The sequence below is a fragment of the Apostichopus japonicus genome, chromosome 12 (genome assembly GCF_037975245.1).
Source record: "Apostichopus japonicus isolate 1M-3 chromosome 12, ASM3797524v1, whole genome shotgun sequence".
Classification (NCBI taxonomy): domain Eukaryota; kingdom Metazoa; phylum Echinodermata; class Holothuroidea; order Aspidochirotida; family Stichopodidae; genus Apostichopus; species Apostichopus japonicus.
In genome coordinates, this window is record NC_092572.1 from 31,156,531 (window position 1) to 31,175,877 (window position 19,347).

General features: G+C 36.2%; 2 protein-coding genes across 9 annotated transcripts in view; one reads left to right on the forward strand and one right to left on the reverse strand.

Annotated features, from left to right (window-relative positions):
- The window catches only part of LOC139977740 (uncharacterized), a 220,149-nt gene that overhangs the window by 70,293 nt on the left and 130,509 nt on the right, over window positions 1-19,347 (forward strand). For 5 of the 6 annotated variants that reach the window (XM_071987314.1, XM_071987315.1, XM_071987311.1 and 2 more), the window contains 2 exons: window positions 1,401-1,495; window positions 12,203-12,264. In XM_071987314.1, the coding sequence (XP_071843415.1) occupies window positions 1,401-1,495; window positions 12,203-12,264 (157 nt within the window). Of the gene's footprint in view, window positions 1-1,400; window positions 1,496-8,623; window positions 8,683-12,202; window positions 12,265-19,347 lie in introns of those variants that run through there. The other variant, XM_071987313.1, reaches the window with a different exon arrangement.
- LOC139977767 (uncharacterized) overlaps window positions 1-19,347 on the reverse strand; it is a 169,131-nt gene that overhangs the window by 55,512 nt on the left and 94,272 nt on the right. The window lies entirely within an intron of this gene.

Consider the following 19,347-nt stretch of genomic DNA (forward strand, 5'->3'; position numbering starts at 1 on the left):
AGACTATCTAAGCGGAGCGCCACCATCGGTTGGTGCGGAGCGTACAAGAAAAGTTTGGGTTTTTCAAACCCCCAGATGGCCGGAACTTCCCGAGTGTCTTATGCTGCGAATACCTAGCCCTAAAATATGGGTCTCAAGCCTGCAATTTCTCAGATTGCACGTAAAAATTTGTAAAAACATTGTAACTTGTATATTCGATGGTGTTTTAAGAGAGTAGCTATTACCCGTAGTGTACTCGCAAAGACGTTTTGAGTGTAGTAAGGGGATGTTGGAGAACTGGCTGAAATGAGGCAAGTCATTGGGGTAAGACGAAGTTGTGTTGCGCATACCGTTACTCACACTCACTGCTTCCACTTTCCACGGGGCGTGAAGACGCGGTTGGGGTGACAATGTGGTCTATAGCCAGGGGACGGTCCGAGGGACCCCAGCATTTACTGAAATTATTACACCTATATAGTATACGTGTGCATCGGACAGATCGACAAGTATGCATTGAAAAATGGGCAGATGCACGTTTCGGAGCCTTGGTAAATATTGGGGGGGGGGGCTTATCGTGCATTTGACCCCCCAACTTTTTCATTGGGGGCTGAGACCCCAAGCCCCCCCCCCCCCCCACGGTTCCGCCGCCACTGTGATAGACCCAAATTTTGCATACTAAATTAAGGAAAGTCATAATCTTCTCTCAACTTTGTTGATCCATTTTATATATATATATATATATATATATATATATATATATATATATATACACGCACAATTGTATCCACACTACTCATTGTTTTAACCCCAGCCAAATGACGTAATACACGTTATACAGGACGACAAACTCGGTGACACTTGTTGAAAAGTTTAATAAATATAACCAAGGTGAAGAGTGTTTGGACTGTAAATTTAAGCAAGTGTAAACACTTCACTGTTAATCAATCTGACTTCAAGCATTAACGCTTTTTTTTTTATTTCACCTTTACCTATTGTCGTTAAGCTAATTAAAAAGTCCAATGCTTTTGACTCCCTCTTCCCAAATTATAATTAAATTTTCCTTTCATGTACTTAATAACATGAACTACGGCCGTTACTGTGTTTGAACTAAACTGTATTTTTACAGACCTGGAGATCAAGGATTGAGGTTCCGATGAAAATGTAATTGTTATATTTGATACATTCCAGTGCTTCGTAAGCAGCAATTTTGTTACACTTCAAATTAAATTTGTTAGTTTGTTTCCATGTGTCTATGTTTACTAAAATTTGACTTCCAATTTCGTTTATCTATCTTAATATGATCCACAATATCATTCATATCTTATTTTGAACATATGAGGCATTTTCAATTCTTCATTATATTAGATAGATGACACATCAGTCTCCTTAAAATCGTTACCATTCTTATCATTACTTCACAGGTTTGGTGACCGGTACTATTTCGGAGAATATGTTCTACTAGAGACTATTCCGGTCACATCGATCCCGTCATCATTGAAAACAAGAAATGTCAAAGGTAAAGAAATGACGTCAGCACATTAAAAGTATGGTTAGAATATTAATACATGGACGCTTTGAAAGTAGGTTGTTATAAATTAAATAAATTTACACTATGTGGAGCATATCTGGAATATACTCTCTTCTAAATTATTCAAATTATTATAGTCCTACATTTCCGAATAATGCATTAAGAGCAAGCTATCATAAAATATCACAAAGTATGTAGGCAATCAGAAATCAGAACTGGAAATTACTCCGTATGTGGTGTGTAAGAGGTAATGAACATAATAATATTCCAGATACTGTATATGACAGTGTATACATAACACGTGTTGAAGAATTAAACAAGTTATTTAAGAAAACCTTCAAATATTTTAGGTATATTCCATTTGTATATATCGCACTTAATTAACGTAACATGCTAGGGATAGTTAAGGCATCCATGTTTGTGGTATATTTATTACCAGCGAAATAGGATCAAGTAACTGGTGCAGTGATTTGTATATGAATGCTATAAAGTACGTCTGCTTACATCAAAGGTACAATACTAGTTGGAAGTCTTACCATGATTATTCAACAACAAATTAAGTATATTCTGATATGCTAATTAAGCTACATATATCGCAGGTTTTCATTAATTTAAAATTAATCGATATAGTGACATTTGATTGGTTCATGTCTTGCGTCACCAATACCTGAACAAATAAACGCAAAATAAGCGTCGCAGTAAGTACTCGAGCAGACATGCGCACAACAAGCTGAACCACCAAGACAAATATATTCATACTGGGGTAGCCTGTATAGGCTACACATCCACATCAACTCTCAGATTGGTTTGTAATACATGCTGTTGTAGATTAATTCATGGCACTACATCTGACTCGAAATAAATTAGTAGGGAAACTGAGCACCGAAGATATTGTTTAAAAATTATTTCAAGGTTAACAGTCATTTAAGATCAGCAGAGGTGAAAGTCTGAAAACATTATAAAACACAAATTCTCAGGACAATTTGGATGTATGTCAATCTTTGTATGATTATTTCGAGTCATCATAAGTGCTACCTTATTATCAATGTACTTTAAACAGAGATCTGTAAAAAATTTGTTGAGGGTTATCTTCTGATATCAGATTCCTAAAATATTTCACCAGGTACGTCACTTAATTTTTCATGCATATTTTATCTCTAATTATTGACTTTAAGAGGTTGTCAAGTAGTTTCACGCATGTCACAAATAGCTCGATTGTTTGTGTAAATAAAAGTAGAAGTTTAATTTTGATATATTTTATTAGATCGATAAAGTCACTGCTATAAGTCCAGGTTGTATTTTTATACAATGTTAAATTCAATAAATTCTCATTTAATTACTGGAGGCTCGTAAACTAACTGGAATACTTAGTCTGACACACAGGTTATTAGGTCAGCTCCTACAGATGCACCACAGAATATACAATAATAAGTAAAACAATACCTATGACGTCGAATGACATATCAAACTATTACAAATTTGTCATTGACAAATTTAGATATTGTATGTCAGCTATTAAAAATATTCATATTAAAGTTGAGTCATAATAATTTTTAAAACTGTGGATAACATTTAACATTTAGGGCTGCACTGAGAAGCCTACGTCATCATTTAATTTACCTTAAAGGCATTGAAGACTCGCCCTAAACCGCGTGCCGCGCTCTGAAATGTTAAGTTTCCGTTGCTTGCAAATGACGTTTTCTTCTTTTCGCTTCTCAATGCAGACAGTAATGAAACGTGATACACTGTTATCTTTAGCTGGACCTGAGATGTCCACGCTGCTATGTACACTGTGTTGTGGGTATTAACCGTAGCTGTATGTAATTGACTGTACACTAGTGTCTAATTACCGACGGTAGCAAGATGTGTGTTTATTTTCTGGGTTCGATGGTGGTGTCTAACACTTCTGTTACACCTCATTCGAAACTAGGTCAGATTACCGGCATGAGACGTTTCTTTGTACGCGAAAAAAGCATAGATTTAGCATATTGTTAAACTGAATATCTAGATAACCGGGATAGTTTCACAAACATCACGAGCAATCAAATGTTTCATTTCCCTGTACAAGAACATATCTATATACTAATATTCTACCTAAATGCATTATTTAAATTAATTAAGAGTACACTCTAAAAACAGTTGGTTAAAAAATTAACCAATACCTTAACCAACACTGGGCACGTATGTCAAATTCGACTTATTGGTGATATTTTAACCAGCACCTGTTGGTTAACGGCTTTAACCAGCCGTTGGGTAACATTTTTAACCAATAAAATAACTATAAGTTTGTACCCAACAGTTGTTGGTTAAATTAATTGTGTAAATTATCATTGGTGAACTTACAAATGTAGGGATCATTAAATTGGGGAATTAAAAATCATTGTATTGGGCAATTACTATATTTAAATTGGGCAGTGGCTTTTACCATTACAAAAGGGTTGGGCAGTTAAATGAGCCTTTATTGCCCAATATATGTTGGCGAATGCAATATATTGGACAGTGATGGATAAGATCCTCAGTGAATTTTACTTAATGTAGTTGAAAGACTCCTCACAAGTTTTGTTCATGCAGACCTAGTTTGCAACAATCAGCTGAATATGGCAATGCAAAGAGTAAACAATTCCTTGAAAAATATTGAGAAATTAACAAACAGTTACATTACAGAAGCCAGATGGATAACATTTTGAGAACTTGTTTTTATTGAAAACAATAACCAGCTGAACCATGCATGTGAATAAAATACAAACAAAACAAAACAACACACAAATATGCTTGGATGTAAAAACTTCTTAGCTGTGCTCTATCAGACCTTTAAGGTGACACAAAATCCTCTACTCTTCAAGAGGAACCGTATTCATAGAAAACTTGTAACACTAAATATCTCACATATGTAACTATAGATCAATTGATGTATACACAATCTATGAAACTAAACATCAATTATGATCTGATTAATCAAGGTTTACCTATACATACAGTTAATTAAGAATAACAATGAGTATCACATACATATGTGGTGTACATGATTACATTTAGAGACATATTTATGATATTTGCAGTACATTGCAGCCAGTGCATTGTTCGTTTCCAGTATTTGGATGTATAGTATATATCTTCACCACATATAGAGATACATGTGTAGGTGAAATTTAGCTACATTAAACCTTACTCACTCATGAAAGATCAATTGATCAGATCGGGATTCCAATAAAAATTAGTAATGAAAGTTTTGATTTGTACCAGCAAGGTATGTAAAAATATGTCATATCATGAGTTTTTATTAAATGTCCCTTCAAGATGATGCTATCTGCACCTGATGCTGGTGTGTGAATTTTAAAATAGTAATATTATACAAACTTCTTGCTTACAATTACTATATGAGCTTCTTGCTTACAATTTCCTTTTAAGGCAGTTCTTACTTTTCAGGGCCAAGAATGCTATAATACAACTTGGCATATGTGCTTCTTTGATTTCATTAATCACATTTTGAATGAACTGCCAAACAAGACTGCATGAAGGTCGATAAGCCATGTCCAAAATGCACATTTGCCATGAAACAGAAATAGACAGCTTTTATAGAAGAGATTTGTGAGAAACTGACCTCTGTTCTAAAATAGCAAATATCTGGGTTGGTACCAAGAGGGCTCCTTGCATACAAAAGTAGCTGCAGTATTTTTGTGGCATCAATATCCTTTGAACTTTGTAGAATATCAGCCATGAATATCTTGCTTACAATTCTTTCCTTTTAAGCCACTAATTACTTTTAAAGGCCAAGAATGATCTAAGATCTCTTACGCAACTTGGCACATGTGCTTCTTTGATTTCATAAATCACATTTTGAATGAACTGCCACACAAGACAGCATGAAGGTTGGTAAGCCATGTCCAAAATGTACATTGCTTTGAAACAGAAATCGATAGCTTTCAGTAGTGATTCTTGACGGACTGGCCTCCGTTCTAGAATAACAAATGTTTGGGTTGGTGCCAAGAGAGTTCCTTTGCATACAACAAATGGCTGCGGCTTTTTTGTGGCATCAATAGCCTTTGAAATTTGTAGAATATCAGCCACTTCCTGTGAGAAAAATTGAAAAAAATGAAAATTATCACAAGCTGCTCTTTGTCAATCAATATGAAGTTGTGACAGCAAAAAGCCCTCCATTCTAGCAGATTTGTATTTAGAAAAAAACTTTATATGAAATTATACTTGGCACAGCCACACTTCATAACCACCCATATCTATGCTTACAATGACATGCTAGTTTAAAAATAAGTACTATGAACGTTTGATACATTTGAAATTTACTGTTTAGTTATCATGTTTAGAAGATACTTTTACTATCATTAACTTTATATCACCAACTCATAATTTATTCCTTAAAATCAGCTACATGTGTGACCCATATCCTACTACTGTCATTTACCAAATTGAGCAAAATTTGACAAGCCTATTGTTGTTGTGAAATCAATATTTAAGTAATATTACGTAGGCCCTGCCCACTCATGAATATTAATTATCCATTTTGAACCAAACGGAATATGGTTCATGTGCTTGGGAGCATCTATGTACATTGACACATATCCAGCAAATTGTTGAGATTCCACTTTTACAAGCAATCCATCACAAACTACAAAACATATGTCATAAGCATGTTGTCAATGAACTTCAACAAGTGGACAAATGAATGCTTAAACACCTACTGGTTGAATGTCCACGAAGGAGGTGATTGCCTCTTTTACTGAACACAATCCTTTTTTTCCCTTTCCTTTCTCTCTTAAGATGACTGGAAGAAGAAAAATGCCAATGTTTCCTTCTTATCTGTAAAAGTGACAAAACATAACTAAAGATAATCTTCCCTCCAAGGTTCACAAAGTCCTTGTGCATTAAAACTACAACACAATTAATGACCACTTAACATATAAATTGTCATTATCACGTACAGTACCCGCACAAATTATTTGTATTTTCCCTTGCCTTTATTTGTCTCTAACACTAGAAGTCCTTCAAGTCATTTTTATCAGAAAATAGCATATCATGAGAATGCAATGAGAAAATGGCATATCATGAGAATGTAATGAGATAAGTTAGCATCTGTTTGGTATTTTGTGTATGTTTATTTTCAATCATATATGTCTCCTTTAAAAGCCCACATTCATAATGTTGTGCTGCTATCACAACCTGTTTGCAAAGTTATCTACTCTTTATATTTTATTATATATTCAGATCTCAAAACACTGATGAACCTTTGACATATTTTGTGTTCTATTGTTCTATAGTAGTCACTAGCTTTTGGCTTAAATGAAATCCCAAAGATGGGTCAGATGGAGTCTAAGCAAGGGAATATATCTGCACCAACCCAACTTGGTTTCTGTCTGAACCAGATTCCATTGATGCTTTTTGTTCAATTTCAGTTTATTATTTTTATAAAAAAAGAAAAGGAAGTGTTGTTGTCTTTACAAAAAGTAAACTAAGGCTATTTTGAGAACAAGATCAGATATATTACAGATAATTGGTCAAACCTGATCTTTCAGAAGTTCCTAGTGTGATGGTGGTAAAAGGTTGCAAGGAATGATCAAAATACAAAAATTAAATTAGCTCAACTATGTGCACTGAAATAAGAAGCGCTCTTACCAATAGACAAACTCTCTAGGTCAATGTACTCCAATCCAAGAGACCTTGCCAATTTTCAACCTGTTTGCCATATTCTATAATCCCATTGTAGTACAAGTCCCATTTCTCATACAGGTGATCCTCATGCTCAGGCCAAAGCACTGAAAAATCTTGTTCTACCTGAAAGAGCAAAGGGAAATATGATACTTTAATGTGTGTAAGCGTATTCTTTTTTTGATCCTCAGCTAGGATCCATTAAAAAATCCCTCTCACTGAATTTGTTAAAGTCTGGTTCCATGCATCTATACAAACACTAAGTATTGTTGAAGCTGGATGTGGTAAATCCAACTGCTTGATACCTTTGGCTAGTTTAATAACATTTAGAAAACATCTGGGAAAGAAAAGTAAGTATTTAACATTTATTGACACATGCTTTGAAAATATCTCAGAATACAGCTCAAAAATATATTTTTTTCAAATTTTTTTTTTAATGTGGTGGGGCTGAAATTTGAGTTGCAAAAATACAATATTTAACATTTGTGATATTATTACTGAACATAAGCATATTCATGGGAATAATTTATCTTGTCTCCCTGTAACAAGATGATAGACAAGTTGTTAGATTTGTACACAATTGCAAGAAATGCAGAGCAAACATTGCACATAAAAGCATAGCACTGAATGGCAAAGACACCATATTAAAACAAAAAAACTTTGTACAAATTGTAAACCATATTATACCGCTTGAATCTGTACCTTTTTTTACACTCAACATCAGCAACCTTTCTTAAAATCCTAGCTATATCCTTGAATAAAGCAAGATTTTCATCCAAAAATAAAATTTATTCCCAATCTGGTCTTTATAAAGCATACTGATCTGCCAGATGCCTAAGGTTAAATTAAAAGTCAGTCACATTTCTTCACTGTGTGGCTGATAACTGTCATAAACTTCCAGACATAAACTGAAAGAGATTTAAAATATAATGCCATCATTTAAAAAAAGCAGTGTGAAACTTGTTCTTTCCAATCAAACTAGATATGTAGACAATCAAAGTACTGTTTTTAAGTTGGCCAAATAGGCTTCAAAGTGAAATATAGTATTAACTCATCAGTGAGGTTAGTGACTTAATTAATTTCAGTGTTTCTGCTAAATCAAAACCTTGCTAGTAATTTTTCCACTTCCTTTTTCAAGAGTTAAAGGATATGGTCTTGAATAGTATCTTCGTAATATGTGTATTCAGAGCTCACTTCTTTAGTATTTTTGATGCAAAATCACCTACGTATTTCTCTTTAATTAAGCAGCAAAAAATCAAATTTGATAGTTACCATTCCACGGTCTAACAACCTTTGATACTCTTTCAGAATATCTGAAATGTTAGTTTAGTGGTCTTTGATCTGCTGTTGTCTGTGAACTGCAGTTTGCCTCATGAATTCCAATACTTTCTCTCTTGGTTCCATGTTACATTTCAGCCACTCAGTCATCATCACCACTTCCTCTTTGTTCTCCAGATCAGCTTCTGGCAAGGACAATAAAAACATATATTTCCTACTAAACAGAGATGCCTTAACATCAAATTTTGAAGTTACCAATGGTTGTGGTAGGTATAACGTGTCCTATGCCAGTCTTTGATCATTGTCATGGCATGAGAGATAAGTCAAATCCTGAGAATAGTTGGTAAAACCTATTACACACCTCTCAATTTTGGTGGAGTGACACTTTAGTCAAAGGAGTAGGTGGACTTGATGCACCGGGGGAATCTTTCACCATGGCAATCTTCTTTTTACGTACGTAGCGTAGGTGCTCTTCTAGATACCCTGTCGCCGGTCGTCCTGCAGCACCTTTGCAATACCATGGTTCCTGCACATGAAATCAGCATACTCTTTTATCAAACTGAAGTATGGTAGCAAAATTCAAGTCAACTCAGAAAAAGACTTATTGATCTACATGTAAAGCTGTTGTACACCAACATTTAAAACTTCCTAGCTGGTTGAAACATAGGCTTTTAGCCAGCAAACCACAAACATGTCTTGTACATGTCCACAACTGCACGGTAACAATATGGACGCTATGATTAAGGACACTGTGGCACTCCATACTGTCCTCACATAATATTGTATGCTTACTGATGGAACAGTATTGTGGGGACACTATGACAATTGATTTTAAGTGATAAGCCTAAAAGTAATGGGTTTGACCCTAATTGCACATATAATCAATAAGTTGCAGAATTCTGATATTTTATGGAATAATGAGGGTACCTACTGAACAACAAACTTCATTAATACCTTGGTTAGATTGAGAGATGAAGCCCACTGAAAACCAGTGCCTATGTTACAGTTTTTGGATTTCCCAATGTGACAATTGAACAACCGTTTTGATATTTTTAACATATTAAAAGGCCTTGTCACCCTAGTGCTGACTTCAATTAGAAATTATTCAGTTAAATGATGCCTATATAATCCTGGTAGTATTGAAAATAGATTTCAGTATCACAGTCCTCTATGAGATGAACAAATTACTTGGTAGAACCCACAGAAGATTATATTACTTGACTACAGATGACAAAAAGTAGTGATATTGTGGGCAGTGTGTTGTGGTCCACATTTTAGAGACATTTTGAAAGGGCAGGAAAAGGAAACTAGTCACCTCAACACAACGACGAAAGTGGTCTATACAATGGCTAATGACAACTAAGCTGAGGGATATTAGAACATAAACATGCTTACATAACCCAAGGGAGATTCTGGATCCTTCAGAAAGGGAAACAAATCAACAACTGCTGAGCTGCTAATGCTGCCTTTATAAAGGAGTTTGGCCTGTAGATTAAAAGGAAATAGATAAAATGTTGATAACAATACAGCAAATTGTATCCTAGGCCTATCTATTGACAATTGAAACAATCCATTCAGAAACATAACCATATTGAATAATTTTTATTATAAATTCTATTAAAAATATCTCTTGGTCTCCAGGGCACTTGAAAATAGGGTGTATACACTACTAGGCTAGGCTATAGACAGTAGGTCAAAGTTTTTGTATTTGGACTTTAATAGGATACAACATTTTCATTAATAATTAGGCCTAGGCCTATGTCGTTTACACGAACAACACTATATGGTGAAAAACACGAAAAAGATTCATAACATTTAACATCGATTAAAGCACTGTGTTAAACTCAGTGGCAGTTTAGTAGTATACTGTTACTAATATAACTAGTGTTAGTATTAAGCATACTAGTATAGTACTAGTATTAACGTTAGCCTAGTATAAGCCTAACGTTGGCCTATGAGCCTAACGTTATACTGTCACTGGGGTCTCAGTGCCCACATAAGTTCATACTTTTTACCGATGTTAAGCTACACCTACCGAAAAAAGTTTCATGTAGAGACTCGACCTGGTATTTTTTCAAGAAAATCAAGACAGCACTGTCTTCGATATCTGCCATGGCGTTAGCTGTAATCTTGATTACTAAACCACCCTGTCAGGGATCGTACTATGCATGACGTGTTATGTAGTGTGTGTTATAGATGCTGCACTGATGTACGTACAGTGTACATATATGTGTACGCGCGAATTTTTTACTCAGAGAGCGGTAAAGTTATAAACAAGTTGGTTAAACGTCGGGCTGTGAAATGTACATACTTATTGGAATAGCCCAAATACTGCCAGTTAACCAACTTAAGGGTACAAACTAACCAATTAAGTGAACGGGGGTCCTATACCATTCTTTTTTTAACCAACGTTTTAAGAGTGTAATGTACATACATACAAACCTCTCTACCTCCACCTCTCAACATTATTTCTCGGACTCGTACACATTGTACCCTCGTTCATTGTTATGTGCTTAAAGGACACATCGAGATTCCCATTGTTAATGGTGGAGTGACGTCACTGCTGCTGATGTCATCATTGCTTAACCTCAAAGACAGAAGTAGTTAGTGTTAACAACACATTTGCCCGAACCAGTAAATATTTGACTACTGTTGCCAAGGTGTGTTTACTAAATTATCTCGCGAGGAACAGCTTAGCGAGAGATTCAGAAAAGATGTAGTCAAAGTCACATAAGTCGTGCATTATTTATTTTCGAAAACGTTGATATTTGGACGAGTAACTAAGTGTATAAAACTTAAATTTATAATTTCATTTTCGGGCACTCTCATAACTTATTCCTCCTCCCCACCCCCTCCCCACAACCCCATCACTCTCTACTTAGCAAAGCGAGGTATCAGTTGTCACCTGTACCGTGTTCCTACAACTATGATTTATTCTTAGTAGAGTTAAAATAACATTAAACAAAGGAACCCTGTGTGTAAAACAATAAACCTTCCTTTACCGAACTGGAATGCTCTCAGATCCAGCAGTCCTCTTACACGGAGACTGGCTACGTGGTTATGAAAATATTTTATTTATTTTTTCAAATATATAATTTAACTTAACTTAGCTTTTCAAACAAAAATCCCTTTTCCTTCTTTCTTTGTCCAATTGTTTCTAAAGCAGTGTTTAATTATGTCTCTCGTGATGTGTGATGACGTCACTGATGTTGGGTGTTCTCTGATAAGTTCATCATCTCATGGACTACTATTCTTGATCTGAGCATCGAATACTCAACTATCATGAATTGATTTCTTAATTTAGTCCAATATTCGTTCCTATTTTAGTTGTTTCACATGTTTCATGAAGGATTATTGATAGTAAACTGATCGGTAAGCTTACTGAGATATCATGATGTAAACTGATCAGGTACACTACCGAGATGATAATGATAGTAAACTGGTTGCTAATCTTACTGAGATATCATGATGTAAACTGATCAGCTACACTACCGAGATGATAATGATAGTAAACTGATCGGTAAGCTTATTGAGATATCATGATTATAAACTGATCAGCTACACTGTACTGAAATGATAATGGCAGTAAACTGATAAGATCAAAATTAAGGAATCAACCGAAGTGATTACTCCGCTGATATGAAGTTATCATCGAGAACCAACATAAATTCGGTGAATATATTAATGATTTCATTCGAGACCAATAAAGATTAAGTATGCACTTATCATTTACATATCTTTTATGTTTTTCATCAGTTTGGAATTTTCTCAAAAATGGAACGTATCGTCGTCTGAATCTACAAACCGGTCAATGGCAGGTAAGAGATTGTTCACCTTTCATTCAGCTTTTGCTCATAATGCAAGTCTGGTCAGCTTGTTTGCGTTATGCTGCCCTAGCTCTGTTTTCAGTCCCCAATAAATGTAAATAAATCAATATAGTGGTACATTATCTGTGCAGTTTACGTGTTGCCGGTTATATTAGAAGTTTTGATGTAAAGAAAGAACTTTCAGACATCTTCCCGCTCCTATTTCCATGGGGTGGGGGGGGGGGTGTAGAGAACCAACTCTCATCTTTCCTGGCGTGATTTTGGTAAAATAAAGTATCATGTTTTCAAGGTCCTTATCTCCCCTTTTGCGGTTAAGTTTGCTACCAGCAGATTGTAGCAAAAACAACACAAAGTGCAGAAGCTAGAAATATCCATGATAGCCCTATACCTTGCTTATAAATTAAACGTGTTGCTTAGAAAGCTTTAAGGGATTTGAAAGATCACTTGCTTAAATTATTACTTATCAATATTAGTGTATATGTGACTGACATAAGTGTGTGGGTCTAAGCAGGCTTAGATATAAGGAAAGGACGGGTGTGGGTTTTTTTGGTGGAAACCAATAAACTGTGGTATATTCTTCTGATGGTTATTTGTATATATGAAGGGAAGAGGAGCTATTTTAATTACTGACATTTCAAGGACTCCGATCTAATACTCTTTCTTTTCATTTTTTTCTTTTAGAGGGGATTGGGGGGTGTTGGTGATTATTGCATTCGTGTAAAATGAGAATAAATTAGGAAATAGAAAGAAACTCTGTAGTAGTATGCATATACTTCAATCCGCTTCGTTGTTTTGTTGTGCGGATACCATGGTAACCAAAACATATGCAATCATTTGATAAATTATGAATATAAGACAAATATTCGTATTATTTCCAGCGTGTATTGAATAGACATAAAAATACATACATTAGACGATTTTGAAGCAGTCAGGATCCGAAGGGGGGGGGGGGTGGAGTGCATGGAGTTGCTCCAACTATACGATATAGTCAGTAACTGGTAATCTGTTTTAAATATTCCTAATTTGTCATCCGGTAATTGTATTTTAATAATTATCTTTAAAGTGTTAAAGATATGCTGTTGCGACACTTGGACATTCCAGCCTCATTCATTCCTGAGCATTAGTGTCTAGGATGGGGTGGAGAGTTGAGGGCGCCAAATAATAGAGGAACAACTCACATTAACTTTTGTATCACGTTTATTCGAAACGTAGAAACAAAATTTTGAAAATCTGGGAGTGAACAGAAATACATATCTTTAAAATATAACTTTTGAGATAAAATTCTGTAAGTAATTTACGAGCATCGGTATGATAATTAACAACCGAGGATATCATTTCAATATTAAGTAGAACACTAATAGGTTGTACGATTTTGAAACAACATAATTGACATAACCGTCGTTGCTAAACGTTCCCAACATACCACTATGCATCCTCGTGAAACATTGGTATTATTCTTCTGAAACAAAACTTAGCTGTAGTAGAAATGAATGACATTAACAAATATCTTAATCAAATAATTTGTTCACCTAAACTGCTTTAAGGAATGCACAGAACATATCCCGCTTTTATTTCGCCGTCTCGATGTACATTAAATATGAAACCGTAGAATGTTGTCAATCATGTTGCACCGTTCTTGTTTATGTTCATTTAATTTCGGGGCAAGTGCTCATCATAGCCAGGGACTTCGCTAGATGGGGGTGTGGAGTGTCTCACCTCCCCCGCCAACTTGGTAAAACTGACGATGAAAAATTGGAGTGCGACAGTCGGAATATTCGACTGTCGCACTCTGAATTTACCTAGGCCTATATTCATTTATTCCTGTGATTGTGAATTGACCTAAAATTTGAAAAATTTCTGTCAAAATTGACCTTAAATCTGTCATATTTACTACAATTTCTTTGCCACTTTGAGAAATTGGATCTCGCGATCCTTATACTCCACAATACAAAACTTCGTATGATTTTGGATACTCTAAAAAAAAACCTTCGCCAGCTTCAATTCGGTTTATTTATGTACTAATTTTGCTATTGGGTGGGTTGACCCTGTTCGCTTGCTGCAAGTAAATTCAGTATATATCAGGGACGTATCCGTGGGGAGCAGTGGAAGCAACTGCCCCCCCCCCCATTTCAGTGTCGAAAAAAATGTTAAGGCACTGTTGAGTTTTTGCATGGTATTTTGTCAGTGCTCTTTTGATCTTGAATACTCGTCAGCTCCGTTAACTCGATTATAATCGTAGCAACAATAGGGCCTACTGATTCAGCTACTTAGTTTGGCAGATGCAATTAGCTAAATGTAGCCTATAGCCTATTACCAGCCTACAGTTGGCCACTGCGTAATAAAATGCATATAGTCTACCTAACCTCATTCGATGGAGAGTCACGAATCGTATGCACAACGACGAGAACAACAACGTGCGTTCTCATCCTTTATGATTCGTCACGAACAGCATGTTATGAAGCTAAGCTAGCAATCGTATGTGATACGCGCTTCCAATAAATAATTATTACACTGCTAAATATGAAAAGTTCGATAGCTTCAAGTAAGTTCAGTATATATATATTGTCTCCATGGTATACAATTAATGTAGACGATAGGTGTAAGACTATTTTGGCCGAATTTAGACTAGAAAATATTTGATAGAAATAGCTCAGTGGTTATTTTTGTTCGCGGAATCGGACCACACAACATTGTATAAGAGTTGACAATCATCTTCCTCAGAAGTAATGACCATTATTATTTTTTTTTTAAAAAGCATGAGATTTACATCAATGAGCAGTGAAAAAAGGTATTCGGGAATAGGCCTAAAATTTAACTTCTTGATGATTTCCTTCATTTTTCAAGGTTGCACTATCTTTAAAAATTATTGGGTAAATAATTTGGTATATTTAACATGTGGGCGATACTTATAGTATGTTCCTTAACTGCATCCTCCCCGCCCTAGGGATATTTCCCGGCTACGGTTTCCCATTGGCAGAGTCAGACTAACGAAAATTGAATATTGGCGCCGTTTACAGCTATTCTATATGCGTATGGATGCCACGAAAATAGTACTAGTTTTAGTCACGTATATGACTAATGTATATGTAATGTATATGTATACAATGTATATCTGTAGGCCTACGTGAGAACCACAACCAATGAGAACTGTATGTTTTTTACAGTATGTTTTTATACTTATTTCTAAGCGCTCTATTGGTCCTTGACGAAGATGGTAGACAGATTGTTCATATTAGTGATAAACAGCCCGGCCGACCCACCCCCCCCCCCCTCTCAAAAAAAATATATATTAAGCGAGCTAGGAAAAAGCACATTATTTTTTGGTAATTCACTATTTTGTCGAAAATAATTTGTTGAGAAAAAAAACAGTTTTCCCCCTTTGTTACATTAAAATAGCTTTTGTAGTTAGTATCCTATGTAGCCTTTAAGCAGATAACTTATGCTCAGTTGCTTACTTGCTTAACCAGAGTGATTAATAAGTTTGTGAAGTGAGGGGCAGTGGTACAAATGTATAATCATAATAATAAATAATATAAATACCTTATATTAAAGTGCTGTTATCATGAAATAAAACATGCACAAGAGCACTGTACAAAAGAACCAATACCTGGAATGTAAAATTACCAAATGTATGAAAACCTAAAAGTAATAACAACAGCAATGAAAGTAAAAAATGAAATAAGACAGGGTTATAAACCACAATAAAGAACATAAAAACTGGGCACAGTAATGTGAATAAAACAATGAATTAGATTTATGCCCATACTCAAGCCTAAAAAGATAAGTTTTCAAATGCTTCTTAATAGTGTCGAAAAAAGTTCGGAACAAAAGTGCAGTCGCCAAAGATGGGGTGTCTGACTGACACTGACCGTATCGTTAACGATAAGCCGGGGGTGGGTGTGGGTTTGCAAGGCAGCAGTCGGAATTTTCTGGCTTAAAAACCCATGCATCCAGTTTAAATTTCAGCCACTACACCCCTCCAATCACCAGACCTTAGCTACGTCCCTGATCCAGTGGCGGTGGAACCGGGGGTCTTGGGGGGGGGGGCTCAGCCCCCCAATAAAAAAGTTGAGGGGGCAAATGCATGATAAGCCCCCCCCAATATTTACCAAGGCTCCGAAACGTGCATCTGCCCATTTTGCAATGCATACTTGTCGATCTGTCCGATGCACACGTATACTATACAGGTGTAATAATTTTATTAAATGCTGGGGACCCTCGGCCCGTCCCCTGGCTATAGACCACATTGTCACCCCAACCGCTTCTTCACGCCCCGTGAAAAGTGGAAGCAGTGAGTGTGAGTACCGGTAAGCTCAACACAACTTCGTCTTAGGCCAATGACTTGCCTCATTTCAGCCAGTTCTCCAACATCCCCTTACACAGTGGCGAAGCGTCCATACAGTCAGGGGCGGATGCCCCCCCCCCCCCCTGACGGACTCAAATAGACTGCTGGTGCCCTTTTCAGCTTTCACTACTTTTTACTTATTCGCGATTATTGACTATTTTATTGCGCTCTCATCTATCTAGTGACATTTGTCATATTCTGTTGGTGTAATTTTCCGACAAAATGGCGACGACACCTATTTATTCTCCGTTTATCTGCAAATTAGCAAGGCCCGGAGAGGGTCATTTCCTGCAATCTAGGGAGTATCTTTACTCAAAAAATTTCTGTACGCTCCGCGCCAACCTATGGTGGCGCTCCGCTTAGATAGTGTCGAAAGTGCCCCTACAGACCATTCTTGCCCCCCCCCGACCAATACCCCTAGCTCCGCCACTGCCCTTACTACACTCAAAAAACGTATTTGCGAGAACACTACGAGTAATAGCTACTCTCTTAAAACACCATGGGATATACAAATAACAATGCTTTTACAGACTTTTACGTGCAATCTGAGAAATTGCAAGCTTGAGACCCATATTTTAGGGCTAGGTATTCGAAGCATAAAACACTCGGGAAGTGCCGTTTCCGGCCATCTGGGGGTTTGAAAAAACCCAAAATTTTCTTGTACGCTCCGCGCCAACCGATGGTGGCGCTCCGCTTAGATAGTCTTCACACATTAGCCCCCCAATAATTTTTCCGTTCCGCCGCGCCTGCCCTGATCATAGCACATACATACAGTTGTCGTATAAACAGTCCATTTAGCCGACCCTGTAGCTTACTGTGGCTGCTCTTGCATATTTGTATTTGTATAGCTCCCCGGTTTACACTGGTTATGTTCAATTTTTCGTTTTCTCTGCATGGTGTTAGGAGAAGTTGATCATCCATTAAATAAAGCTGCCTATTACGTCATTGGTTGTAACGTTGACCAAACCGTGCAATACTTGCAGAATTATTGGATACCCTGCAACTAACTAAGATATCTAGAACAATCACGTGACTGCTCCTAATCAGAGAATTATTTGTCTTTTAACCAGATTTAGATAATTTTGTGTCCCAAATATTTAGTGCCATAGATATTTGTTGTTACAAAACTTACTTTAATCTCCCCTGGTGGACCGAAGTAACATTATGTTTGATTATGTTATGATCTGTGTACAGCAATGGTTGGATGACAAGACTAACTTAACGAATGTAGCATTAATGTAGCTGGTTTCGTTTACAGTATCAACTTAATCGTCATTAAATATCGCTCAAAAGCTTTCATCTGTTTCATGAATAATTATAAATTGGAGAGATGATTGAACTCATGGGAAACCAGCATCGGAACTTAAATCAAACCTGTTACATATTTCATAAGTAGCTTCCCCTTCTTATACATGTAAGACTTTGGGCTGAAGTTGCTTTAATCCTAATCGCCTAGTGTTTATTAATTCTTAGTATAGTATTGCTATATCGTTGTATAAATAACATGTACACTTAGAGCTTCCGTAAATAAGAAATATCTAACCACAGAATCTATTAGAAAAGCCGAATATATTGTTCATTTCATTTCCGTTATCACCAGAATAAATATAAAATGTTTAAACAAGGGAACCAAAGACTAAGAAATACAAAAATATGTACATTAATATGAACGTAAAGATAAGAAAGTAAAAGGTTAATAATACTTGAAAACTTGTGTTTCTGAAAAAAGTGATTCTGTTCGCATAAACTTAACAGAAAAGCAAAGCAAATAATTCTGAATCGCTTTATTCCATTCTTTGGCAAGATATCAGGATTGTATAAATTTCTATTGGCTTTTACTAAAATACCCCTAAGTGCTGGATGCAGTGCGTGTTCCATATAAATAGTTCATGTATACTCAATACAATAGGAATTGTCCAATCAAGAAGCTTAAAGGAATAATTAGTTGACGGAAGATCTGTAAATATTACAGATTATAATTTTGAGAATTTTATAATCTGATTTTATCTTTCTGATACACTGTTAACGATGATCCAATTATCCCTCGATATCAAAATGGTATAAGTAGTCAGGTGGCTTAGCAACTTTAACGTTACCGGCCGGACAAAAGTACCAAATTTGGCATGGAGTTTCTTTTCGACCAATCTATCGATTTTATCCGTGGAACCCACTTTATCGGTTCCGATTTTTCAAGATGGCGGCCAAAATCCAAGATGGCCGCCAGAAAAAAGGGAAATGTCATATATCTGGCTGTATAAATCAGAGATGAACAAATGAGGGGTCAATTCAGGTGTTTCCGGGGTCACTGAAACAGATGATGATCATGGCATGTTGCTTGAGTAACCCACTTCCAAGATGGCGGCCAAAATCCAAGATGGCCGCCAGAAAAAAACGAAATGTCATATATCTGGCTGTAAAAATCGGAGATGAACAAATGAGGGGTCAATTAAGGTGTTTCCGAGCTCACTGAAACAGATGATGGTCAAGGTATGTTGCTTGGGCGACCCACTTCCAAGATGGCGGCCAGAATCCAAGATGGCCCCCTGGAAAAAAAGGAAATTTCATATATATTTAATCTCCAGACCCCCTGTGCCCTTTTCTGATCGGGACCATCAAACCTTCCGTCCTCAAACGTGTAAATGAAACCGGGCTAGCACCCTGACTATATGTTATGGCTAGTATTCTAATTGTGTCACTTTGGTTGAGGAAGCCACTTAGGACTTATTGGG